The sequence below is a fragment of the Sus scrofa genome, chromosome 1 (genome assembly GCF_054392235.1).
Source record: "Sus scrofa isolate SSC_HxYL_T2T_F1_AM1 chromosome 1, Sscrofa_HxYL_maternal_Yorkshire_Landrace_v2.0, whole genome shotgun sequence".
Lineage (NCBI taxonomy): Eukaryota > Metazoa > Chordata > Mammalia > Artiodactyla > Suidae > Sus > Sus scrofa.
The window spans coordinates 225,898,795-225,926,276 of record NC_139383.1 but is presented as its reverse complement, the minus strand read 5'-3'; the positions used below and the strand labels follow the sequence as shown (position 1 = coordinate 225,926,276).

At 41.1% G+C, this 27,482-nt stretch overlaps 1 protein-coding gene across 2 annotated transcripts in view; it reads left to right on the top strand.

Moving 5' to 3' along the window:
• KDM4C (lysine demethylase 4C) overlaps positions 1-26,849 on the top strand; it is a 436,329-nt gene extending 409,480 nt beyond the window's left edge. For both annotated transcript variants that reach the window (XM_021063862.2, XM_021063858.2), the window contains 3 exons: positions 12,265-12,384; positions 21,142-21,234; positions 25,769-26,849. In XM_021063862.2, the coding sequence (XP_020919521.1) occupies positions 12,265-12,384; positions 21,142-21,234; positions 25,769-25,945 (390 nt within the window). In that variant the 3' untranslated portion in view covers positions 25,946-26,849. The remainder of the gene's footprint in view (positions 1-12,264; positions 12,385-21,141; positions 21,235-25,768) is intronic.
• The last annotated feature ends 633 nt before the right edge of the window (positions 26,850-27,482 follow it).

Here is a 27,482-nt window from a genome sequence, read left to right as displayed (position 1 = left end):
AACTCCCTCTTCCCTTCCACTGACCTTCCTCTGTGACTCCCTCAAACTCCACTCTCTGCAGCAAGTATTCACACCTTACCCCTGGAGAGTGGTTCTCAGGCCTGCTGTTGAACACTGCAAGTGGCAGGGAGCTCACTACCAATTCGTTGCTGTAACTATTAGGAAGCATTGGCTTCTTTATGTGAAGTCTACATACTGCCCCTGAAACACACCAAGAATCAGTCAGGTTCTGACCTCTAGAGCACAACTGGATACCCCCATTCTCTCTTCCTGGCAGCTTTTACATGCTCTCAGGTTCCTCCTGAGTCTTCTCAAATCCAAGCAAAACAGTTCTCTTACCTCAATCACTTAATACATATTTGTTGAGGGAAGGAATGATTTAATTTAATGAATATAAAGTAGTTTTCAGAATGCTCTTTCTCCAGAACACTCTCAGGATGAAATTTTGGGGGATACTCTTCCACTCAAATATTACTCTCAGGTGTAAGAATGAACTGTGTTCTGAAACCCAAACTGTCCATGCAAATGTGACGACTCTGCTTTTTCACTCTGGACACTGAACACTTACCAGTGCAGCTAGGAGGAAGGTTAAATGAATTATTTATGCTGCTATTAAAAGTCATGTTTTCAGGGGATATTTAATGATACTATATAATAAATGGAAAAATCAGGCTCAAAACTATCTATACAGTATGATCTCAATTATGTATAAAAATATAAATATGCAAAGGAAGAGTCCTCAAAGGAAATGCATCAAAATGTTACTGATTATCTCTGGAGAGTGCAATCACAGGTGATTATGATTTTCAACTTTATCACCTTCTTATAGTTTCAATATAAGCATGTCTTATTTTTACAAGCAGAAAAAAAGGTGGTTTTTTTTTTGTTGTTTTTGTTTTTTTTTAAAGATCTGATCCCTTCTGAGATCTCTTTATATAGTGACCCTTTTTTCCTGATTTTCCTTATCTGGATTTTTTCTGAATCTTGTGTCAGCATTTCATTTTAGTTCTCCCATCTTTGGGGGCATCTTGAGGCTCTTTGGGATATAATAACCACATAGTGTGCTAATAATCCCTCTGTTAAGTTCTGTGAGATAATTCTTACCTTTTTCATTATTACTTTTTTAGTTTAATGCCTGCATTTTCTACCAAAGATTTGCATGACATAAAAAACCACACCTGTTTGTCTCACTACCAATCCTGCAGTTCCTAGAACACAAGAGATGCTTAAGAATTTCAAGTTGAGTTGAAAGACTGCCCACTTGTCTACAGACTAGCTGGGTGACCTGGGCCATGTCACTGTTCTGCTTTACCTGTGTGGGAGGTGACACCTGCCTTTCTACCCACTGGGTTGTTTTGGATTTCAGCGAGGGTAACATTGTCTGATCATCTTGCAATAGAGTCTTGGTTTCTAGAGTGTTCTTTCTTCATGATTTTAAATGCCAAATGCCATCTTCTCCCAAGGCTTTTTGTTCCTTCCCTAGCATCTTCCAGATGTTCCCTGTTGATATGAATTAAATCCAGTCACAGTTCACTTCAAACTCACCAGCTGCCAGCCACTGTGATTGGCTTTTCTGTTCTCTCCTCTTAAATGTATATTAGCTCTCATTTCCCCAACAACCCCATGATGTTGTATTATTATCCCTATTTTATTGATGAGGTAACTGGGACATAAAGAGGTAAAAGTCACTTCTGCATGGTAGTAGCTCTCCTTTGACCCGGGCAGCATCGCTGCAAACCCTGGGGCATCAGTAAGCCAAGCCATGTGCCAGGATACAACACACATACTGCAGGGCAGTGTGCAGAGGCTGCGTGCACACCAGCGGCTGTCTGATCACAGAGCCCCTGTCATGACATATGACCCTAGGATGGCCTTCTTTCCCCACCATACTTCTGGTCTTTCTCTTCATTTTTCTTTTTTTTCCTCCAGCTTTTGGAACTGATATTTATTTTTAGAACCATACAGAGAAATTCACCTCAAGCCCTGAATTTTTTTGTCTTGCAACATACATTTTTATTAACATGATAAAATTTTTTGTTCCCCTCATGCATTTTAGCCTCTATTAACAATTGTAAAAATGCTGAAAGACCTATCCCTATAGATGGAAAATTTTTGCCTTTTTTGAGTATGAGAAGGTACTGTTCTGGGGCTTATCGTCATTGGTGTCTGCAAGAAAAGCAGCAGGAGGATGCAGGCGGCCTAGGGGCAGTCCTTAGGGGCAGTGTTGGCTGTCTCTCTGAGATGGGAACTAGTGTGTAGCAGACAGACCTAGTGCACATCTCTGCTCTGTAACTACTTCTGTAACCCAGGGCAAGGGAGTTGACACTTGTTACCTTCTCCATAAAACAGAGATAATGGCAAATACTAGGATTGTTGGAATTATTGAAATATGTTGTATAAAGCAGTTGGCATGGTGCCTAGTGCATAATAAACACTCAGGTAGTATTTATGACTGTGGAGGTGGTTATTATTATTGGCATTGGTAGCTAGTCATTTTTAGACAACTCTCTGGTCCAAAGAGTCCCTAAGCACAGGATTCGCAGTATTACTTGGAAATGGTACATCTTCCATTCCTTATAAAAGGAGAGGTTACTAAAAGAAGGATCTAAGAAGAAGCATCAGAAAGCTTTCACCATAAAAATCCCATTTTCAAGTTGTTTGTATTTTTGGAGCTTTTAGGGGTTGAACTGGAAAGATTTCCTGTTTTGGCTGCTGGTGTGATGGGAATCAGCCCAGGGATCTTGGTGGGATTATTTCAGAACACTCTCGAGAGGCAGAGAAAGGGTCTGGCTGCAGTTCTGTCCTCCTGGCTTGGCCACACCACTCAACATAGTCAGTGTGGTAGCCTGACAACATATAGGAGCCCCAGTAAATCAAGATGCTTTGCCAGAGCCCCCAGCAGAGATCCCCACAAAATGTCGTGGGAGCTGCCAGCTCCCCCAATGCCAGCCCTTAACAGCTATGTCACTGCTCTCTGCATGGCTCACAGAGTGTGCAAACAGACCTAGCCAGAGGAATGCAGGGCAGTGCTGATGGGGATTCTGTGATCAACTCGCTTCATGTGGAGGGTGATTAACATTGAGGGGAAGGTCTGAGGAGTTTGTTTAGTTATAAGGAGAGAGCCCTGGACACAGCTAATGTCACGCGAGCCTGAGTCCTGAGCACAGAGTCCCCACCTATTAGCACATACAGCATATCATATTGTAGATATTCAAATGAATACGTTTGAGTTCCCAACTGGATTCTGAATTCCTTGGAGGAAAGATTCCGAAAGGACCATTTCTGTTTCCCCAAGGCCAGGTTCAGTGCCAGGCAAGGAGGAGACACTCAGTACATGGCAGAGAGGGAGAAGAAGCAGGAAAGGAAAGAGGAGAGGTCTCTCAAAGGTGGGAAGGGTGAACAAATGACCCTTTGGTTCCATTCAAACTCTTCAATTCTGCAAATGCAGGGCGCTCCATGCCTGCACTTCAGAGCCTCTCACTCCTGCTCACACATGCTCACTGCCTCCTACATCCCTCTCTCACAGGTCAGGTCAGCTCAACTCCCCAGTGTCACCTCTGATTCTAGTTACTGACTTTTCTTAGACTTTCTCACTTCAAAGAACCAGAAAGATAATCCCAAAAGAAACTGCCTGTTTTATTTTTTTTTTCTATGATGTTAAAAAGTTTTCCAAAGCCAGAATCTCACCTTATTGTAATAACATAAAAGATATGACTTCTTTTAGAACTTAGACCTTCTGGAGTTTCTGCTGTAGTGCCATGGGATTGGTGGCACCTTGGGAGCACTGGAATGCAGGTTCAATCCCTCACCCAGTACAGTGGGTTAAGGATCTGGTGTTGCTGCAGCTGTGGCTTAGGTTGCAACTATGGCTCGGATCTGATCACTGACCTGGGAACTCCATATGCTGCAAGGTGGCCAACAACCCCCCCCCCCAAAAAAAAAAAACACCCCAAACTTAGACTTAACTGTAGGAACTTTCAGAACAATAAAACCACCTCCATCTCTAGTACTTCAGTACCTTCACCAGGCATCATGATCACTCTTGGATGATAGCAGAAGGGAAGGTGTGTACCAACAAACTAATTAGCCCCTCAGGAATTTACCAAATGAGTGTCAGTGCTGTTCCTTCTGTGAAGAAGGCTCCATCTTTTAGAAGATGAGTGTGGTTAAGTGTCAGGGCACTGGTGAGGTGTGGCTGTGGGAAGGGAATTTGGCTGAGGGAATAAGGAGGGCACCTCTCCAGCTTAACAGAGATAACCAGAGCATCTTAGTTGACAGAAAGTGTGTGCATGCACGTGTGTGTATGTGTATGTGCATGTGTCTGTGCGTGTGTCCCTTAAAAAATAAAAATAAAAAACCATTATAAAAGGGAAACTGGAATCAAACAGGGAGTTTTCCTAGAATGATGAGTATTGGTGTGGAAGCAGGTTGGCCTGAATCCATTAACCTGCAAGCTGAAATGACTGTGTTTCAGAACTAGCACAGAACGTAGATAAGAAGTATGTTTGTTGGCAGGCTGTCACCATAGAAAAGCTGCAGAGAGAGGAAACAGCATGGAATTAGTTCATTCCTCATTCATAGAATATATAGTTTATGCTGGGACAGAATCTTCTTGCATGGAGCTTCTCAACCTGGCTGAGCATCAGATGGCTGGGGAGGGCATTTAGCTTGGACCCACTTTGGACTGACTGAAGCACAATTGTCTTTAGTGGCTAAGAATAGATTTACTGCACTAGAGAAGCAAGTCTGATGGTGAATTTTTCAGAGTTGATGAAAGTGACTTTATAAATAGTTGATATACCTTTTCACCAAGTAATTCCAATTCTATGTAACTATTCTAAGAATGCCATCAATAATCTGGATGAAGATTTATAGAGAAAAATATACAATAGTATTATAGATAGGGGAAGATTGGAATGACCTATATAATTTACAATATGAGAGTGGTTAAATTAATTATAGAATATCTATATTGTTCCATATATTTGGTAAAATAGAGTTTTTAAAGGATAATAACTGAGAAGATCCTTATAATTATAGGTAATAAATAGCAAGCTACAAAATTATATATGTACACAAAAGGAAAAATATATGTGTCACTTACATGAGGTACTTATAAATAGCCAAATTCATAGAGACAGAGAAACTGGTGGTTACCAGGGGCTGGGAGGTGGGGGAGGGGAGAGGGGAATGGAGAATTACTATTTAATGGATATGGAGTTTCAGTTTGAGATGATGAAAAATTTCTGGAGAGGAGGGTGGTGGAGGTTGTACAACATTGTGAATGTGCTGAAGGCCACTAAAATGTATGCTTGAAAATAGTTAAAATGATAAGTTTTATGTTATGCCCATTTTACCACAATAGAAAGACCCCTCCTGGAGTTCCCTGGTAGCTCACTGGGCTAAGGATCTGGCTTTGTCACTGCTATGGCTCTGGTTACTGCTGTGGTGTGGGTTTGATCCCTGGCCCTGGAACTTCTGTATGCTGTGGGTGCAGCCAAAAAAAAAAAAAAAAAGAAGAAAGAAATGGAGAAAGAAAGAAAGAAAGACCCCTCCCCTCCAAGTGCTATGCAAAGAGTGAGAACCATGGTAGGAGTTGCAATGTGAGCTCTTCACAAAAGCAGCCTCACCTGCTTCTTCAGAGAGGTTAGTGGTGCTCTTGTATGAAAGAAAATAAAGGTTGTAGCTAGGAGAGAAAACGCTGTAACTCTAAAGGAGGCCCACATTAAAAAAAAAAAAATGCAAAGATGCATAGAGAAAAATCCAAATGGTAAACAGCATTTTCTTCTGGTGATGGAAATTTGGATTATTTTATTTTATTTTTTATTATTATTTAAGGCCCGCTCCCATGGCATATGGAGTTCCCAGGTTAGGGTCTGAATTGGAGCTATAGCTGTCAGCCTATGCCACAGCCACAGCAACATGAGATCCAATCCGCATCCGTGACTTACACTGCAGCTTGTGGCAATGCTGGCCAGGGATTGAATCTGCGTCCTCGTGGATTCATTTCTGCTGTGCTACAACGGGAGCTCCAATGTGGATTATTTTAAATTTGTTTTCCTATCTTTAAAAAAAAAAATCTCTAACTTACTTGAAGAAATATATAGTAGAAACTCAGAACAAAACGTTATTTTTAAGAAAAATTATATTAAAATATTTTGTTAGTTTCTATATAAAGGTTGATAGTAAATTCTTATGACTTATAGTCAGTAGTCCAGAATTTAATCCATGCAAATGTGGTGCATCCCTTTGAAAGGAGTCCTCTTGAGATTCCCTCTAAAGAGGCTACTGTTGCAGGGGTACATCTTCAGACTGTGGAGTGTATTGAAAACTTGGGGACAGTTATACATCATCAGGGGCTGAGCCCCATGAACACATGGGTAGTGCCCTGAATATATTTTGTCCTTTTTGAGGTATAGTGTTCTTTATAGGCCCTTAGAATGAGGACTGGGTGGCTTGGGAAGCCCTCCAGTTTTATATTCCACTGTTAAATCAAAGGGATTTTTTCCCACTTTGTGAGAGATCTGCCATCACCCACACCAGCCATTACTTATCAGTCAGGGTTATTGGTGGCAAGCAACAAAAACTGACTGTAACTGATTTAGGCTCTATAGAGGCTGAGTGGACAGTTATTAGGAAGCCCATAGTGTCTCCAGAAATACCAAAAACAAAACAAACAAAAAACAAGTTCAGAAAACAGGTGAGAGCGAGAGAGGCTGCTCAGCTGGAGCTGAGAGGACCAGGCCAGACCTAGTCCAGGAAGGACCCAGCTGTCCCCCTTATGGTCCACCTGGACTAAGGCTCTGCCATCAGCACATGGGAGCTGCCACGGCTGTCACCGCCACCAACCTCTGAGAGTGTTTTCCCTTCCACTGCTCTTGACATCTCTGGTCACAGGTTCTACATCCTCCACAGGTGTGTAGACAATTGGCCAGGTCCCAGTCCAGGCATATGCTGCCAGGGAAGCTGGGCAAGGGTGTATCTGGCATTTTCTGTCCAGCACCTATAATAGCAGGTGAGCTCTACCTTCCACAGAGACTGAAGGGGAATAGGGGATCAGATGACAGATAGCCAGTAAGATTAGCGCATGACCGGCATTCTTGTTAATCCCTCCCAAAATCCAGTACCGAGCAGGTGATTATCCCTCAAATACCAGCAGCTGCTGGCATCAGTTTGCTTCCAGTCACTTAAACATTTTCGTCAAGGGGGACTGTCAGAGGCTCCAAACTATATTCTGATTAACTACTTGGAATTCATGTACCATGTCTTCATCTGCTGTAGCCAGACTGATAGGGCTACCTGCCCTGGGGTATGTACTTGAGAGAGTAGAGGTGGGATGGGGAGGAGGTAAGGCATCCAGCATGCAAGGACAGCTGCTGCCTGTAGAGGTCCCTTTCCGAGGCCCCAGTAAGAGTTCCAAGAACACAGTGGCTTCAGAAGTCAAATAATCAGACTGGCAGTGGGGTTTTTCTCTTGAGTTGGTATAGCAAGCACAGGAGTTTGACCCTGACATTGGTAGGAATGTGATATAACACTATCTCTTTGTCTGGGATCATGGCCCATCTCAAGTCGCTTAATCATGGTCACTTAATCATAGCCAAAAGTCTACTCTTGACTACGATGACTATTTCTGTCTTTAATTTTCACATTATTTATTTAGTGCTCTAACTGCCGGCTTGCTGGCAGCTCCAGACACCAGTGTCCCTGTGGACAGGGCTCTTGCAGATTTCAGGGGAGTTCACACATCCCTGGAGGCAGTACAGCAAATGGTAAACAGGTATTTATGTCAGGTGAAGGCAGACTTCTGAGAATCTAGACAGCGACCAAGAAAAATGCATTAGTTGTGGTTTTTAATGCATGCAGTCTTCCAGCAAAGGTGTTTACTTGCTCCAGCAACACACTAAGGACTACATTAGGAAAGACCTCTTTCACATTTTATGTCCTTTGATGGAGTAGATTTCAAATTCTAGAATGTCTTAAACCATCCAGGTCATATAGAGCTGTGGTCAGTGGGGGCTGGAATCTTCATTTTTTATCTTTTTTTTTTTTTTTTTTTTTAAGGGCTGTACCTGCAGCATATGGAGGTTCCCAGGCTAGGGGCCTAATCATAGCTACAGCAGCTGGTCTATGCCACAGCCACAGCACCACAGGATCCGATCTGCGTCTGCGACCTACGCCACAGCTCACGGCAATGCCGGATCCTTAATCCACTGAGCAAGGCCAGAAATTGAACCTGTATCCTCATGGATCTCAGTCAGGTTCATTAACTGCTGAGCCATGAAGGGAACTCCCTGGAATCTTCATTTTTAATGTTTGTCCTCAGCTGTTGGGACTACACTTTGAGAAGTTCTGTTCTATTGTCTGATTCCTCAGGCACAGAGGAAAAATGTAAGCTGCTGAAGGCCTTTAAGAGAGAAGCAGACCCTTCAAGCTGTTGCTTTCTGTAAACTAAATCCCCTCTTCTTTAGACATTTTATTTCATTTCATTTTTTCAGTCCTCTTATTTTTAACAGAAATCTTTTTTTGTTTTTTTCCTGGATCAACTCTTTCTCAGAAACCCAGTCTATAACTCAAACAATTCTGTTCTTGTTGAAGTGATCATGGTGACCTAAGCTTATGCACTGCACATGGATTCCAGCCCTTGCAGGGACCCCTGGGGCCCCCACCTCACAGCTGTGGGATCAGTGTGACAGGATTCCAAGTCTGGACACGATGCCCTCTGTCTGTCCCTAGCCTGGGGACACCCTTGGCTTCTCCAGTGTCTCACACAGGTGGTCAGTATGTCAGATTAATAACCGGGGCAGTTTTGGAGACACACCCAGTAGCTGTTGCACCAGAGGGGTGAGGGAAGTCTAAATAATAGATGTCTTCACATCTTTTCATCAGCCCATGTGCTCCTATTGCCATTCCTGTTTAAATGCTTTATATTCCATGTATTCATAGAAAGTTTCTGGCAGACTCAAGATTTGAGATAGCTGATGAATTGAAACACTTTCTCGAGATGGAAGAAACTAGATGTTATGGAAATAAACTCGTGTCTTACTATGAGCTGCCTTAAGTCCATTTGGAAAGTAGCTGGCATGTAAAGAATGAGTAATACTCACCAAATGAAGTTATTTGGTGAAGTAATACTCACCAAATGAAGTTATTTGGTGAAGTAATACTCACCAAATGAAGTTATTTGCATATCCACTTCCAGCTGAAGGACCTGGCCAAGGGTGAGAAGGTAGGGCATGATGGCCGAGAAGAATTCTTCCTAGTGGTGGAGGGGAGGGGAGATTCTTGGGACAATTTTGTATCCTTATATAGTTGGTTGGTTATTTTTCTTTATTCTTCCATTATGAATAAAGAAAAAAAGTTCTGAAAGCAAGAAGACTGAGGAAGCATCCTAACCATCCTCTAGATTTTGATGTGAAAGAGTAAGAAGTGATCTTAGTGGCCAGTCCTGAGCCAAGTTAGGGAGAGGCTGAGCTGGAGGGCCCTCTCTGAGTCACGGACTTTGTGCCAAATTAAGATTTATTATGAGTAAAGCGTTCACTGGTAATTAGTAAGAAAGATACCAAACTGTATCTCAACATTTAGTTTCAAACACTTTTTCAAAAAAAAAAAATTGTTTCTCACATGGTAAAGTTGCATACATTTAGTTTATTAATAAAGCTGTATTTGTAGGAGAAATTCCTCCAGTATATACTTTACAGTTTGCTTAGGCCACATTTCTATGGCCTTTGCCACACCTTGGTGATATGGTACTTAAAACTGCAGGTCAGGATTGGTTTGGGGGAGGTATTGTAAAAGTTAGTAAACCTTGTTGAAGGTCCACTCTATAAAACTAAGGGCATAACTCTCCCGCTTAGAGGTCGCTTGTGGTGGAAGGGTAGATGGGGAGTGTAGCCTCATAATCCATGAGCCCTTGACTTGCCTCTGTTGGGGTTGAAGAAGGGCCCAATAGAAAACATAGGGAATCTCTTTCTGCCTGAGGACAAGCAATTTAGAGACAGAGTCAGGGTTTGAAAACTTAAAATACCTCCTTTAGTAATAAAGCAGGTGCTGCTAAGTGTTGTTTCCATCTGTGGGCAAAGAATTTTTCCTAATACTTCACCTGAAGAGTAGGCCTCCTACTGACATGGGTGCAGGACACCTTCAGATGCTTTCTGTGCAAGGAACAGAGCAGGAAGCGAGTTCTCTTCTGGCAGAATGGCTCCAAAGAGAAAAGGAAGGTGAGGGTTTAAGCCAGAAGTTACACCCTTTCCTGGCTCACAACTCCTGGCTATCCCAGCACATTTTTTTTTTTTTTTTTTTTTTGCAGTGCTGCTAGGACAAAAGGCATACCTAACAGTTCCATCTACTAGTATGGACTGAACAGTTTAGTAGTAGTAGTAAGCTGGGTGTCTGACAAGTGTCCCTGTGTTTCCCCTGAAAATATCTCCAGAACCCCTGGGAATTGGTTGTGGTGCCCAGGGCACTGGGGAGCATAGTTTGGAAAATGCAATCTCCTTCAGAACTCAGTAATAAAATGAAGTCACTCCTTATTCTCTTGAAAGACAATGCGAGAGTGAGGAAAAACAAACAAACAAACAAAAAAAGGCCAAGAGTATTACCTTAATGGAGCTTCCTTCATATGGAGGAAATATTTAGGAGAAAGAGGAAACATACTCTTGTTCTCTCCCTGCCGCTTTAGCAGAGTATCTGGGTTTTAGTGCAGAGTTATCCCAGAGTTTCTGTAGCTTCCTAATTTAGGAGACTGGACGGTGCATATTTAGAAGCTGCGCCTTCCGGTGTTCTTAGTACCACAAACATCTTTGGAAGGGAAGGGAAATGAAAAATGAGGTGATAATTCCAGGGGCATATATGGAATACATTTCTTCATCTGACCCTTTTAATTGTACATGGCCCAAGGCCAAATATTACAAAGGCCAAGAAGAAACTGATTTTCATTTGACTAAGTTATATGCGGACTGTCAACTCTACAGAGCCTCTGAGCACGCTTTTTTCTTTGCCTGCAGTTCTAAATGGAGGCCTAGTCTGCAGTGAGAAAGATGAACCTCTCATGTACACTATGAACCTAACAATAAAAGGGCCATTCCTTTATCATGCAAAATTTCTATCGATAAAGAAAAGTAATGCATGGTGGATTTCTAATCAAAAACAACTAAATATTTCTTGTGTGTGCTTCTTAGTTAAACCACAGAACCATGCCCCGTCTGCATTTATAGCTTGATTGGTCAAACGTGCATTTCAATCAGTCAGATTGGCCTCATCAGTAAAATACAAGCATTAGCAAAACATGAATTGCTAAATGTGCAAAAAATTACCCAAGTAGTCAACTGTTTAATTCCTTTGTATTAAAATTTTATTGTGTCATATTTCAATATATATGAATTCAAGAGTTTGCAAACTATATACCCACCCCCAACCTCCCTCCAAAAAAGACCACTTTTTAAGTATGATCTAGTGGGGAATTTGCTCTGAGTTGCTACCTGAGGAAGAGGCAGTGTTGAGTGGAAGATGTGAAGTGAAAAAACTGGTCCTCGGTGCCACTGTGACCACCTGTGGAAGGAGGAGGACTAGTCACTGAAGGGGAGATGCAGGCGGAAGCAGGCCTGTTGGGGGATGTCCGGGCATCTTCAAGCCTCACCTGCCATGCTGCAGACTCTCCCTGCATTTTTCCCTCTCTGCTTCCTCAGGGGCTACTGGCTGTGATGACACTGTGCTTCTCCCCTTGCCCCATGCCACCTGGGTGTACTCAGCTCTGCTCCTATGCAGCTTCGGGTCTCCAGAGACCTGACAACTGAGCTTTAGAGGCTCAGTCTCCTCGTCAGTAAAATGGGGGTAATTAATAATTACCTACCTCATGGAGTGATTATGAAGATCAGATGAGATGTATGTTACAGCATTTTGTTAACTGCAAAATGCTGTATAAATGTCAGGTGTTATAAATCATTAGCTGGTCTATTTCTCAGCCAAAGCAGTTTCTATGCATATTTTACTTACCCTCTAAACAATTCTTTGTCAGATAGCAAATGTAAATGGTGGTGTTTTTGCCTTCTTGGATTATGATGGTTCCTTTACAACTTTATGATGTAGGCTGAATATTTAAGTGCTCCTTTGGCTCATATCTCTTCCCCTGAACACTCATGCAAGATCATAATCCATAAAGCAGAGGCAATAACTCCTTTTAATTGCCAGGAGTTCATCATTTGTTGAGTTCTGAAGGCAGTCACTTAGACACTTGCCTTGAAAAGCCTAACTCTGTTTATTCTGCAGAGCCGGGACTGTGTGAAGCTAGGCCCTCCTGCCGAGGGAGAAGTCGTCCAAGTCAAGTGGCCCGATGGCAAACTCTACGGGGCAAAATATCTTGGATCAAATGTTGCCCACATGTACCAGGTGAGTCCTTCCTGCTGAGTCCCATGTGATACCTGCTGAGATGGACAGGAGAAGCCCAAGGACAGGTGGTATATCCAGTGTCCTGCTGATAAAACCACCAGATGAATCTGGAACAACTCTTATTTTATAAAAAAGGCAAAGATTCGATGTCTAATGATCCAGATATTAGCGTTTTATTACCAAGTTCTATACTGGGAAACTCAATAACATTTGATGAATGGTTTAATTGTAAGGAATATAGTTAGGTCACAAAGATGGAAAGTTAAGCTGCTTTCTTGTGTTACCATTATATGGGGAGAGACTAACTGGCTAGTTTCTCTCAAGCCAAGACAGTGAGGGTATTCATCAACCGACAGCCCCTGAATGGGTGGCTTTTCCCTGAGAGACATCTTCCCCATTGGGAGTTTCAGTAAACCTCAACTCATGGTGTATCAGCACAGATGTGGCCATTTATGCACCTGAGATTACAGGAGTGCTTATTTAATGAAAAGTACAGGTATCAGTTGGGCATATTATTAAAGAATATGTATATAATTAAAAAATGAATAGTATCCTTATGTAGAGATGAGGATGAGTTATGTCTGATAAGGAAAATATGGATGGCACATGTGCATTTACATTCCTTCATAAAGACTTTAAAAAGGGAAAAGTTTATTAGAATCAATACATTATAGTACTTTTATTTTTAATTTTTTTATTGAAGTATAGTTGATTTACAGTGCTGTTGTAGTTTTGGGTATAGAGCAATTTGATTCAGTTATACATACATATTTTTTTTTTCAGATTATTTTCCCTTAGAGGTTATTACAAAATACTGATTGTATTCCTTATTCTGCACAGTAGATACCTACTGGTTATCTGTTTTATATATAGTAGTGTATATATGTTAATCCCAAACTCGTAATTTATCCTTCCTTCCCCTTTCCCCTTTGGTACCCATGAATTGTTTCTCTGTCTCTGAGTCTACTTCTGTTTTGTAAATAAGTTCACTTGTATCTTTTTTTTAATATTCCACATATAAGCAATATCGTATATTTGTTTTTCTCTGTCTGACTTCACTTATAATCTAAGTCCATCCATGTTGCTGCAAATGGTATTATTTCACTATTTTTCATAGCTGAGTAGTATTCCATTGTATGCCTTGTATACATACTACATCTTCTTTATCCATTTGTCTTTTGATGGACATTTTGGTTGTTTTCATGTCTTGGCTATTGTAAATAGTGCTGCAGTGAACACTGGGGTGCATTTATCTTTTCAAATTACAGTTTTTTTCAGATATACGCCCAGGAGTGGGATTGTAGGATCATGACTCCATTTTTAGTTTTTTTTGTTTGTTTGTTTGTTTGTTTTTTTCTGAGCCCTCTGCTCACATGGTTTTTTTAATTTATTTTTTATTTTTTTACAGAATAAAATACATTTACACACAATTACATTCACACAGATTATTATAACATGGATCTTAAGAAACAGATTAAGTGACTCCCACTGGAGAAGTGGAATGGAAAATATGCTGAGACAAATAGGAAATTTATTCTATACTTTATCCCAATTTTATGGCTTTCATCTTTACTACTTAGTTTTATCTATTACATTTTAATTTTTCTTTAAAAATTAGCATTATATTAAATTGTTATATTATGCAACTAAAATTTATAAAGAAGAAAGCCTTTATATACCATTAAATATTTTATATAGCATAGTAAAAAGAATAACTTAACTAGTAAGCATAACAAAAATAATACACCCTCTGAAAATAAGTAAAATATAAAATGCATAAGTTGGTTAAAAAACAGTGCCACTATATAAATATGTCCTCACAATTTGTTCCATCTCATTGATTCTTCAATAAAGGCATTACACCATTCTAGGTGATGTGATAAACAAGACATTATAGACCTTACATTGTACCATGGAGAGAAATGGTTATTAATAATACAATTGGAGAACTATATTATTTAATTGTACAGTGGCATTATTTAATTATAATTATCATAAATTCTTTGATGGAGAGGAAATCAGAATCAGATGTAAGACTTCAGCATTCCAAGAATGATGTCAAATGACCCCCCTCATGGTGGATTATGCACTTACTTACTATGAGATGTATTTCTTCTCCATAGATTCTTGTTTGTGTATCAATTGTAGATTTTTGGTTTGCAGTTCTTCTGAAGTTTTGATGTAAGAGTCTATGTGTATATGAGAGTGTTTTAAGTTGTTGTTCTCTTAATTGTAAGCTCATCTCTGGTGTCCCGCATTTGTACCCACCTCTTCTCATGATTTCTGATTTTGATGGTATAACTGTGCATGGATGATTTCATGTCTTTACTGTATGAGCCTTGTTATTTGTGGCATTTTTGTTTCCTGTTGCTGATTTTTTCCTTCCTGCCTAGAGAAGTTCCTTTAGTATTTGTTGTAAGGCTGGTTTAGTGTTGCTGAATTCTCTCAGCTTTTGCTTATCTGTGAAGGTTTTGATTTCTCCTTCAAATCTAAATGAGAGCCTTGCTGGGTAGATTAATCTTGGTTGGAGGTTTTTTCCTTTCATCACGTGAAGTATATCATGCCACTCCGTTCTGGCCTGCAGAGTTTCTGCTGAAAAATCTGCTGATAACCTTATTGGGGTTCCCTTGTATGTTATTTGTTTCTTTTCCCTAGCTGCTTTCAGGATTTTCTCTTTGTCTTTAATTTTGGTCAGTTTGATTATTATGTGTCTCGGTGTGTTCCTCCTTGGGTTTATTTTATATGGTACTTGTTGTGCTTCCTGGATTTGGGAGAGTGGTTCCTTTCCCATGTTAGGGAAATTTTCAGCTATTATCTCTTGGAATATTTTTTCTGTCCCCTTCTCTCTCTCTTCTCCTTCTGGCACCCCTATAATACGGATGGTGGTGCGTTTAACATTTTCCCAGAGTTCTCTGAGACTCTCTTCATTTGTTTTCAATCTTTTTTCTCTTTTCTGTTCTGCATCCATAATTTCTTCTAATCTGTCCTCCACCTCGCTTATTCGTTCTTCTGCCTCCTGGTTGCTGTTAGCTGCTTCTAGTGAGTTTTTTATTTCAGTTATTGTATTTTACTTCTCTTCTTGTTTAAGTTTTATATCTTGTATCTCTTTGCTCAGTGTTTCCTGTAAGGTATCCATCGTTGCCTCCAGTTTATTTCCAATGTCTTGCATCATCTTCAGCATCCCGGACAGTCTAAAGTCTTTTTCCTGGAGGCTGAGAATCTCCTCCTTGCTTAGCTGATTCTCTGGGGTTTTTCCTTTCTCCCTCATCTGAGTTATAGTTCTCTGTCTTTTCATTTTTATAGGTTTTTGGTGTGGTGACCTTGTTATAGATAATAGAGCTGTAGCCTCTCTTACTTCTGGTGTCTGCCCCCCTTGTGGCTGAAGTTGGTATGGGGGGGCTTGCTGTAGGCTTCCTGATGTGAGTGGCTGATGCCTGCCCACTGGTAGGTGGAGCCGATTCTAATCCCTCTGGTGGGTGGGGCTTAGTCTCTGGATGGGATTAGAGGCAGCTGTGTGCCTGAGGGGTCTTTAGATAGCCTGTTTACTGAGGGGTGGAGCTGTGATCCCACCTGGATTGTTGTTTGCCCTGGGGCTTCTCAGCACTGACTGATGGGTGGAGCCAGATTTTCCCAAAATGGCCACCTCCAGAGAAAGGCAACTGCTGAATATTCCCAAGAGCTTTGCCTTCACTGTCCTTCCCTTACAACAAGCCACATTCACCCCTGTTTTCCCATGATGTCCTCCAAGAACTGCAGTCAGGTTTGACCTAGGTTCCTGTGGAGACCTCACTCTGCCCTGGGACCTAGTGCACATGAAAGTCTGTGTGTACCTTTTAAGGATGGGGTCTCCGTCTCCCCCAGTCCTGTGGAGCTCCTGCGCATAAGCCCCACTGGCCTTCAATGCCAGATGCTTCAGGGGCTCTTTCTCCCAGTGACAGATCCCAGCATGTGAGGGTTTGATGTGGGGCTCAGAACTCTCACTCCTATAGGTGAGTCTCTGTGAGCCAGTTAGTTTCCAGTCTGCGGAGCTTCCCACCCGGGAGGTATGGGGTTGTTTATATCACGAAATCACCCCTCCTACCTGTGGATGTGGCCTCCTCTTTTTCTTCTGGAGTAGGGTATGGGTTTCTGGTCCATTTGGGTGGAGATTGCTCAGTCTTTAGCTGTGAATTTTGTTGTTTTTAGGAGAGAAGTTGAGCTCCAGTCCTTCTATTCTGCCATCTTAATCCCATCCCCCATTTTTAGTTTTTTAAGGACCTTCCATACTGTTCTCCATAGTGGCTGCACCAATTAACATTCCTACCAATAGTGTATAAAGGTTCTCTTTTCTTCACACCTTCTTCAGCATTTATTTGTAGTGTTTTTGATAATGGCCACTTATGTGAGGTGATATCTCATTGTAATTTTGATTTGCATTTATCTTATAAATAGTGATGTTGAGCATCTTTTTAGGTGCCTTTTGGCCATATGTATGTCTATTTAGATATTTAGATACTCTGTCCATTTTTTTGATTGGGTTCTATTTTTGATATTGAACAGTATGAACTATTTGTGTATTTTGCCAGTTCATCCTTTGTTGGTCATTTGCAAATATTTTCTCCAATTCTGTAGGTTGTACTTTCATTTTGTTTATGGTTTCCTTTGCTCTGCAAAGCTTTTAAGTTTAATTAAGCCCCATTTGTTTATTTTTGTTTTTATTTCCATTACTCTAGAAGACAGATCCAAAAAGATATTGTTGTGATTTATGTCAGAGTATTCTGCCTATGTTTTCCTCTAGGAGTTTTATAGTATTTGGTCTTACATTTAGGTCTTTAATCCAATTTGAGTTTATTTTTATGTATAGGGTTAGAGAATATTGAAATTTCATTTTTTACATGTAGCTGTCCAGCTTTCCCAGCACCACATATTGAAGCAACTTTCTCTATTGATTCTCTTGCCTCCTTTGTTGCAGATTAACTGCCCATAGAAGCATCGGTTTATTTCTGGGCTTTCTAACCTGTTCCATTGATCTGTATTTCTAGTTTTGTGTCAGTACCATAACTGTAAACAGCCATACTATTTTAATGACAGTAGCTCTGTAGTATAGCCTGGAATCAGTAAGCCTGATTCCTCCAGCTCTGTTTTCTCTTGTAAGATGGCTCTGGCTGTTCAGTCTTTTGTATTTCTATATAAATCTTAAAATTTTTCGTTCAACTTTTGTAAAAAATATTCTCTTGCACCTCTTCCGCCAGTGTCCTTGTCCTCAGTGAGCCAGAGCCACCCCTGCCTCCCCAGGAGACCCTCCGGGATAAGCAAATATCACTGCTTTTCCCCTGGGTCTGAGTCTGTGTCAAACCTTGTGTGTGCCCTCCAGGAGTGGAGTCTCTGTTTCTTCCCAGCCTGGGGAGCTCATGCACTCAAGCCTTGCTGGCCTTAAAAGCCGTATGTGCTGGGTGCTCCTCCTCCCAATGCTGGACCCCCCAGGCTTGGGAGCCTGACGTGGGGCCCAGAACTTTCACTCCTGTGGGAGAACCTCTGCAATGTAGCCATTCTCCAGTTTCTGGGTCACCCACCTGGGGGCATAGGAAATTTGATTATATTGCAAGTGTACCCCTCCTACTGTCTTGCTGGATTTCTTATTTATGTCTTTGGATATAGAATATCTTTTAATCGATTGTTATTCAGCAGTTAGTTGTTAATCTGGTATGTTCATGAGAGGAGGTGAGCTCAAGGTCCTTTTACTCTGCCATCTTGTCCTCTAGAAAACTGTATTATAGTAACTTAATAACACGAGGGCAGAAATCAACATTCCCAAGCTAAGCAGTCTAGTAAAAACAGGAAGATTGAAGTAAAAGGAGAAAAAGCAAGAAGGTTCAGGCCTATTAAGTTAAAAACAGCTTGAGAATGATAAGACTTCCAGTTTCCCCAGAGAAATTGTTCAAAGACTGATAAGGGGCCAGGGCTTAAATGGAAGAGTACATTAAAAGACACTGTACCAAAACTGGAGCACACTATAATTAAAAGTTGTTGAAAGAGGTTTGGAAAACTTAAGGGAGAATATTTTTTAAGGTGTAGAAAAACCCAAGGGGAGTGGGAGGGGAGATGGGAGAGGAGAATGTATACATCCATTGTGTGTGTGTGTGTGTGTGTGTGTGTATCTGTATGTGTAAAGGCCATTTTCCCCTTTGCACTGGTGCCAGGATTAGGTTGCAGATTCAGGTCATTCACAACAGAGTAGGGTGCTGGAGCTTCTTTGTATCCGAATGTCCAAAATTAGGCGAAAATCACAAGACAGGCTGGTCATATTGGAGCCTCCTAGAAAAGAAGCATTTTTACATCATTCAAAAGAAAAAATTATATTTAATTTATAAATGCAAAAGTGAAGCATCTTACATGTAGCAAAGCTATTAGCTACATGAAAAGTATCATAATGAGGACATGTTGAAATTCAGGCTAATTAGTTATCAGTGTGTTAACTTCAGTTGAATTTATGATGGCCTATCAGCATAGAACTGTGAGCATATTTATAGACTCAATGGAAAAGTTAAGACTAATATTAAAATTGTCTCTCAAGTACAAGTAGTTTAAAATTCCTCATTAAACCAAGTGGCTTTTTGAGATCATTTTGTGTTTTGTGTCTAATTATTCACCCTCACCATTAAATAACCAAAGACGCTTATGAAAATAGTTAGAACTATTCCTGTCTATCTATGAATCTATGAAATAGTATCTATAAAATACCTACTGAACAGTGCTACATATCCTAAGTATATATATTTTGGGGGCCCCTGCAGTAGCCGTGCAAGATAGGTGACTTTGACTTCTACTTTAAAAATGAGGGGAAGAAAGGCTTGGTGAATTTCATAATTTGTTCATGAGCACATAGCTCTAAAGGGAAGGGCCAGAGTTTATTCTCAGCTCTGTTCCAGCTCAGGTGAACAACTCTCCCAGCTTACGAGGGACTGCCCTTGATTTTAGCACTGCATTTCCTACATCCTGCAAGACCTCTCTGTCCTGGACAAACTGGGATGGTTGGTCTCCATATTCCTTCTTGGTTTTTGTTTGTTTAGGGCCACACCTGTAGCATATGGAAGTTCTCAGACTAGGGGTTGAATCAGAGTTGCAGCATCTGGCCTATGTCAGCATCTGGCCTACGCCACAGCCACAGCCAACGTGGGACCGAAGCTAGTCTGTAACCTACACCACAGCTTACTGCAATGCCAGATCCCTGACCCACTGATCGAGACCAGGAATCGAACCTGCATCCTCATGGATACTAGTCAGGTTCATTTCTACTGCTTCAGAACAGGAACTCCCCTGTTGGTTTTAAAATTGCCTTTTTCTCTTTTGGAATTTTAAAATGATCTAAAACAGAAGAAATGTAGGCACAGGTATTTCTAGCTGTGGTATCAAATTATAGAGATGAGATGAAACCTTGGTCTAACTGAATATTAAAGAAATCATTTTGTTAAAATAAGGCCAGGAGGAAAAGCCTTCTGATTTCAGCCTTCTGGGAAATAACAGGGAGAGCTCTCCTGTGATGGAGACCCAATTCTGTCCTATGGTTTGAGCCTAGTCAAATGTGAGCAGTACATAGATAATATGAAATTTAATTATATATTTTATCTTTATTTTAATTTTTTTAAAACTTCAGATGTTTTTAAATTAACATATCACAGCTACATGGTTTAACTTAATTTTTGTTTTTTTTCAGGGCTGCACCCATGGCATATGGAAGTTCCTGGGCCAGGGATTGAATCTGAGCTGCAGCTGCTACCAATGCCACAGATGTGGCAACTCCAGATCCTCTAACCCACTGCGCTGGACCAGGGATCAAATCTGTGACTCTGCAGCAACTGGAGCCACTGCAATCTGATTCTTAACCCACTGTATCATGGCAGGAACTCCACAAACATATATTTCTTAAAAGTAAGGAATTCAGACAGATAAGTTAGGGACTTCAAATCATAAGTGGTTCAGAGTTAGAACATATTAGATATTCTACCCTGATTGTATTCCCTTTGTTGTTTTCTTCTGGAAGAGTTCATGCAGTATTAAATGCAAACCAAGAACAATCACTTTGAGTAGGATGTCTGGTGAATTTCCCTCAGATGTTCTAAGTTTCTGTTGTTCAGTGTAACTTTTTCTCTGATGAAAACTCCTGCCATTTGATTAGCTTGAAAAAAAAAAAGTTTTAAATGTTTTCATTTAGATGATGATGTATTTTCACACAGTCACACGGTTGCCATTTTATGAAGTTGAGAATCCTGGATTTCCCTGGCTATTTGGTTGAATTTAACTTTTGAAAGTTAAAGTTCTGTAAGAACTTGAGGAATTATTTTATCTTGGAGGATTATTATATAAGAGTAAATGTATATTTCTCAAAGAGAAATAGTCCTGCCTCTTACATCGTCAGAGTCTCTTAAAGGAACAGGCTCCACCCATCTGAATGCTAAATTGGCCACAATCTCATGTTCTGAGAAGTCATTTGAGCAGCAGTTAATTTTCTTTGTTTTTTCTTTCAGGAGATAAAGTTTTTGCATCACATATTCCAAGATGCTCATTTTCAAGAATTTTGGCCTGTTTGAAAACACGCTTTGTTCTTTGATAAGAGAAAGAGCTTTTCTTCCTTCCTTGGCTGTTGGCCGGCTCTCTTGTTTGTTCTGCTTGAATCCTTTTCACATTTTTTTATGTAGATAATTGGAACCCTGAAGAAAATGCTGAATGCTTTTTTTTTTTTTTTTAATATGTCATGCACGATGTCTTATTTTTCATTAGGTTGAATTCGAAGATGGATCCCAGATAGCGATGAAGAGAGAGGACATCTACACTTTGGATGAAGAGTTACCCAAGAGAGTGAAAGCGCGTTTCGTAAGTGCTAGGCAGTTCCTCTCCGGGGTCTGCCAAGTGAAGCCTTTCTCCTCTCTGCTGTCTTCCAAGACCAGCAGGAAACATGTTTAGCCCTTTGGATTGACTTTGAAGAAAGCCAGTGCAACTTTTCCCTTACTGAAACCTACTGAATCCAAAGCTCAAATTTAGCCAGAAACAGGGAAACCAGTATAAGTTCCTTATTTTTCTTTCTAATGAGGTCAGATGATGCTTCTTTTGACATTAACATTTATTGGTATACAAAAATAGTTATAGAATGTGTGCTATTTGCAAAGTTCTGGGAACCTACAAAGATACCATTAAGACATTTACAATCTAGTGAGTAGAAGCAACATTTTAAAAAATCTTTCAGTAGTAAGTTAAAGGGGATCCAGCATAGCGGACATCAAGTTTCCTATAGCCTTATCATATACAGTTCACCCTTGAATAATGTGGGGGTCGCAGGGCACTCACCCTCCACACACACATACCTTACACAGTCAGAATGTCCCTCTTCAAGTTTCCACATAAGCGGGTTCAACCAACTGCAGATCGTGTGTACTGTAGTATTTACTATTGAAAAAATCCTTAAGTGGACCCACGCAGTTCAAACTCATGTTGTTCAGTGGTCAACTGTATTGATTAACTTCTCTCTGAGAAACTCATTATTGCTTGTGTCAGTTCATAATTAAATTGAGCTCTCACTTTTGTAACAAAAGGAATAAACAAAGCCCAAATACTAGTTGTGGGAATACTAAAGCAATTTTTTAAAAAGGAAAATGTTATTAGTTTCAAGCCCTATAACATACCATTAAAAGACAAATAAACATGGACAAATAATCAAAACTGAAATTGTTAAAAAATATACTTTACAATAACTTAGTTTTCATTATTGTATCATAAAATATTCACTGGACCCTGAAATGAAGTCAGTTTTACTCATTTAGAATTGCATCTTCGGCATCTGTGAAATGATATATCCTAAACAAGGAGATTGAATGAATGGGGTTTTTCTGACTGAAATGAAATTTTTTTCTGAATAAATGACATCCTTAGTTTTCAGTGCATGCTTGTGATTTTCTGCAGTGATAGAGTTCCCATAGATTAATTTGGAAAAACCATAGGTTTCCTTAAATGTTCAGCTGTATATTCAGCTCCCCTCCTATCAGGTAGGATCCTGAGAACAAGTAACTACATCAACTGTGAACTGACTTTTCCTTCTCAGCTACATCCTTGAGAGGAAGGTCCTTCAAAGTGAAACAGTCAAGGGAAGAATGACAGTAACAGTACTGCTACCCAGTGAGGAAGTGTGGCACCCAGGGGACCCACACATCTGAAAATAGATTAACTCTCAGATAATAAACTGCAGGGAAAGGGAAAGTAAAATATTCTATTAAACCTTAGCAAAGACTTAAAACACCTGGATAATTTGTCAGTGTTCTAGGTCTTGAAATCTCATGAGAAATTTCCTATTGAGTATGCTAGAGGTGACTGCCTCTCATTCTGTGCTCTTTTCTTCCATGGATTCCCCCCACTCCCATCCCCTTTGCCTGTGCTTTTTTTTTTTTTTTTTTTTTTTTTTTTTTTAAATCACCTAGCAATTTAGAGGTTGGTAAATGGAGTAGGTAGCTCTCTGGAGGTCTCTCAGGTCTTTGATTTTCTAATCCATGTATGGCTAAGCATCCTATGACTGGGTCTTATAGATTTCAAATACTGCTTCTTAATCGCATTAAAGGAAAGCTTTTTGTTCTCTGCTCCAATTGCAATCTCTGTTCCACAATAGATTTGGCTCCAATACCAGTATGCTTTCTCATGGAGCTTTACCTGAGTACGGCTCCTGAGTTTTTTAAGGTTCATTTCTTTGAATGATCACACCAAATTTAACCTGAAAAAATTCTCAGAGAAAAAAAATTTTAATTAGAAAAAGGGCAGTGAAAAATATAAGAATCACATAGATGCTCTGAATCTATCCTGTTATGTTGAGCCAGTTTGCTCAGAGCCCCTAAATCCATTTTGCCACCTTTGTTTTTACTGAATCAAAGACTTAATGCACTCCTGTTGTAGCAACCCAGCTTTTCCTTCAGGTCATATATAACCCTCTGCCCTTGGCGAGTCTGCCTATGACTGCTATTTGCTTTTCCAGTTGGTGAAACAAATCTAATTGGAAAACTCATTGATAGAAGATATTTTATGACTAGAGAAACGTCTTGGTTTTTCTAAGGAGAGGTGGGTTGCGGTCCTCACTGGGAGGCCTTCATGTTTTAATGACTCCGGCTCACCCAGACACACGCTGACTCGGGAAGAAATTTTTCAAAAGAGTCAGCAGTCCACCTCGGTGATTGTGCTGGTTCTTTTCCACTAACTTCCAAACGGCCCCATTACCTTTTATTGTCTCACAGAATAACCATAGCAACGGTGCATAATTAACTAGCACTGCTGGTAAATCGGTTTTATTATTGTATTTGAGAGTCTGACTTTTGCTGTTCTCACACAGTGGCAACACTCTCATAGATATTTTATTTTCTCCTTTGATAACTTTAGCACTTACAAAAGGGAACGATTTCTCGAGGAAATGCTTTGCCAAGAATGAATGAACGAACCAACAATGTTTTTCTCCTAGTGGCAGAGGGCACCCAAGCCACCCACAACCTGTTCCTTTTCTTTCTGAGGGAAGTTACGGGGTGTCTGGGGAAATCCATGGAGGTAGCCTGTCACCCTGGATAACCGTCTCACAAACTGGCAGAGAACATGCCCAGTTGCACACTTGGGTCCATTTTGAGTTCAAGTCTCTTTGTAATTGTTTAATTGCTTGTCTCTTCTTCACAATTGACTACATGCTTTCAGGTCTTAAAAGGTAGGCTCTGCCTCTGTCACCACCAGGGGAGGTGGCCTCTAATGACAGTGAAAACACACCATGTTGATGTTGTCTGAAATGATCCACCTCAGTAAAAACCAGCTGGAAACACATTTGAGGGGGCAAAATAGTAGGAATTAGGAAGGGAAAGTAGTGCTGTAATGTAGGCTTTACCTGAGCCTAACAGAAAAAGGCCACATCCCTTCACCCAGCTTACACTTGCTGAGCAGTGACGGTGGCTGGGCACATTGTGTGGTGTTGGGAATACATAAAATTCAGTCCACAGTCCACAGTATTCTCTCCTAAAGGGTTCAAGAAACATGCCCCCTTATCTCTGCCACTCCCCTCACTTTACTGTGCTGACACTTAGAGTGTTATAGGACCCCAAAAGAAGGGCCCTCAAGTTTGCCAGTGGCAGAGAATATAGAGTATCTTCCATGCAAAGGAAACAGTATATCTGAAGACAGACAGGTGTGAGCCAGGAAAGTCTGGGCAGGAATTGCAGGTAATTCAGTCTGACCCAAGCCTGGGGTGGGATTATGCCTGGTTATGCATATCTGGTCTAGGAAGCTTAGATGTCATGTGGAAGACAGGGCTGTTGAAAGACTGTAAGCAGGGATGTCATATTATCAAAGATTTGAGAGCTTTCTTCCAGTTGGTCTGTAAAAAATAGACTGGGTGTGCAGCATCTGTTACAGTGGTTTGTGAAGGAGAGGAAGTGTGAGGGCCTGCACCATGGGGTCAGTAGGGTTAAAGAAGAAAAGATGGAGGGCTTTGAGGTACATGTAGGAGGGATCCTGGACAGGGTGGGGACCAGGGAAGTTTATGATGACTTTTAGATTTCTGATCAATGTAGCTAGAATTGATGGGGATGGTGCTGCCACTTATGGAATATAAAAAGGCTAGCAATAGAGAAGGAAGACTCTGAGTTCACTTTAGGATGGGTGGATTCAAAGTGCCTCCAGATAAACACTCTGAGATGCCTGCAGGGCAGTTGGACACCCAGGCCTGAGCACAGGGGGAGGTCTGAACTGAAGCGAGAGATGTGAGCATTGATGTAGGAACTGAAGTTGTGACCATGGCAGGCAGGCCTGAGGAGTGTATGTGGAGAGGAAAAGGCCACACATGCAAAGCCCCAAGGGCATCAGAGCTGAGCATATAGTTAAGAAAGGGGAACCCTGAAGACATCAATGGTGAGCAGCCAGAGGAGGAGGGGGAGAGGCAGGAGGACAGCTTACAAAATGATAGAGAAGAGAGCTTCATGCAACCTTTAGGGGACAGTATCCCTATAAATTTAGGATAGAGAAGGACCCTAGGAACTAGGACTCAAGCAAGGACTGTTTGGGGAAAGTGGTGGGGGCAGAGGCCCAGAGGTAAATAGGAATAGGGGTGAGTTAGAGATGACTGTGAACAAATCTGTCAAATACCTGGTCTGGCAGGGGCTGGAGGAGCCGGGGAAGGAGGCATGGAGAGTGACGGAGATTTAAAGGAGAGGACTTTAGTCCTGCTTGTGTTGGGGAAAGTTCTTGGGGGTTGGGGATCCTGAAGAAAATGGGGCTAAATGGAGCACATGGGGAGGTTTCAGGGCCTCGGCACCTTGCCTGCCACTCACCGAATCAGATGTTTGTCCTTCTTGTGAGGGCTAATGCTGTCCTTCTGCAGTGTAACACTGGCTCTTCTTAGTCCACAGCCTCTGACATGCGATTTGAAGACACGTTTTATGGAGCAGACATAATCCAAGGGGAAAAAAAGAGACAGAGGGTGCTGAGCTCCCGGTTTAAGAATGAATATGTGGATGACCCTGTCTACCGCACTTTTCTGAAGAGCTCTTTCCAGAAGAAGTGTCAGAAGAGGCAATAGTCCACCTACACTGCTGCAGGCAACAGAACACCTAGGGCCAGAAGAGGACCAATGAAGGGACAGTCTGGGGCTGTGCCGTGTGTTTCGCTGGGGTAGGTGACAGGCTGTGTCTCTGACAGTGGAAAATCAGGCTTCCCAGAACTTGGTCACCAAAACCACAAAATACACGTTATTAATTGGGTACCACAATCTGAAGTTTTCTCCTAGTCTTGCTTTCACTTGTCAGCAGTTGTCTCCTAGCATCCCAAAGAATTTTTCTAAATGGAAGGAAATAGTGAATCACCCACCAAAACAAGCCACTGCCAGAGGAGGTGGTCCCCCCGTGTGGCTTAGGCCCCTCATTGGGAAGCTCACGGAGACTTCTTTCCTCAGCCCCCAGGTGGCAACCTCGATTCCCAGGTGGGAGGGTGATAATTTATATATTTTCCACAGTCAGGGAAGGATTCTCACTTATTTGTTTTAAATGGCAGTTTTTATAAAACATTTTTAAAACACAAATGGCATGTATGGTAATGAGATTTACCCGTGTGCTATCTATAATCCCCTTGTATAGAACTTTTACATTTTTTTATATCCCTTTTACTTTTGATTGTGTCTGATGAAAAGAGTTGTTGGCCTTTGTGAAATTTTTGGCTCTTGAGAAAGAATTCTTATGAATTGTATGGGAATTTTATATATTTAAAGAGGGAGATCTGGGGCTGTTATTTTTAAACACTTTTTTTTTCATAATACATATTCTGAGTAGATATTTATAAAATATATGTTTCTTTCATTATGTGTTTGTAAAATTAGTTTAAAATAAATATGCTTTGATGCATAGTTTTGAAGTAATATGATTTTTCCTTTTTAAAACAGCTTGAAAATGTACTAGTGTTTAAAAATAAAGATTTCCATTTTCTCCAAACCTGTCTCCTGACTTGCTTGTTTGTCTCAGTTTAAACCCATAGAAAACAAGCTTTGTTTGGGAGCTATGAAGACATTCTGGGGCCTGGGTTTGTCAGACCTTTCTTCTCTCACTGACTTTTTACGTAACTGTGGATGCATTGCCAGACACGTATGGCAGTGTCACTGGGGACCGAGGCTGCCCTGCCTGCCCACAGCGCCAACTGAAGTGCTTTCCTTCTTTAGGCCTGGAAGAAATCTGAGCATGTGGAGTCTGGAGTTCTTTTCAACAAGGTACCTGGTCCTCAGTTTCATTATAAGGGGCTGTATGGAGCCTCTAATCCCATCACTTTACAGATGAGCAGTGAGGAGGGCAGGGGAGGGACTGCCCAAAGTCACACACTGATGCTTCAGCTAACTGCAGGCCACAATGATGGTCCGTAACGAACAACAGCAGAATCTCGGGTGTCCTATATTGCAAAGCACTTTATTTGCTTAGGGGTTTGCAGGTTGGCTGATCTAGGCTGGGTAGCTGTGCTGACCCTGGTGTGTGGGCTAGTTCACATGTCTGTTCCATGTCTCCCATCTGCCCAACTGGACCCAGCAGGCTAAACCAGGTATGTTCTGTTCAGGTCAATGGAAGAGGCAGAGAGCA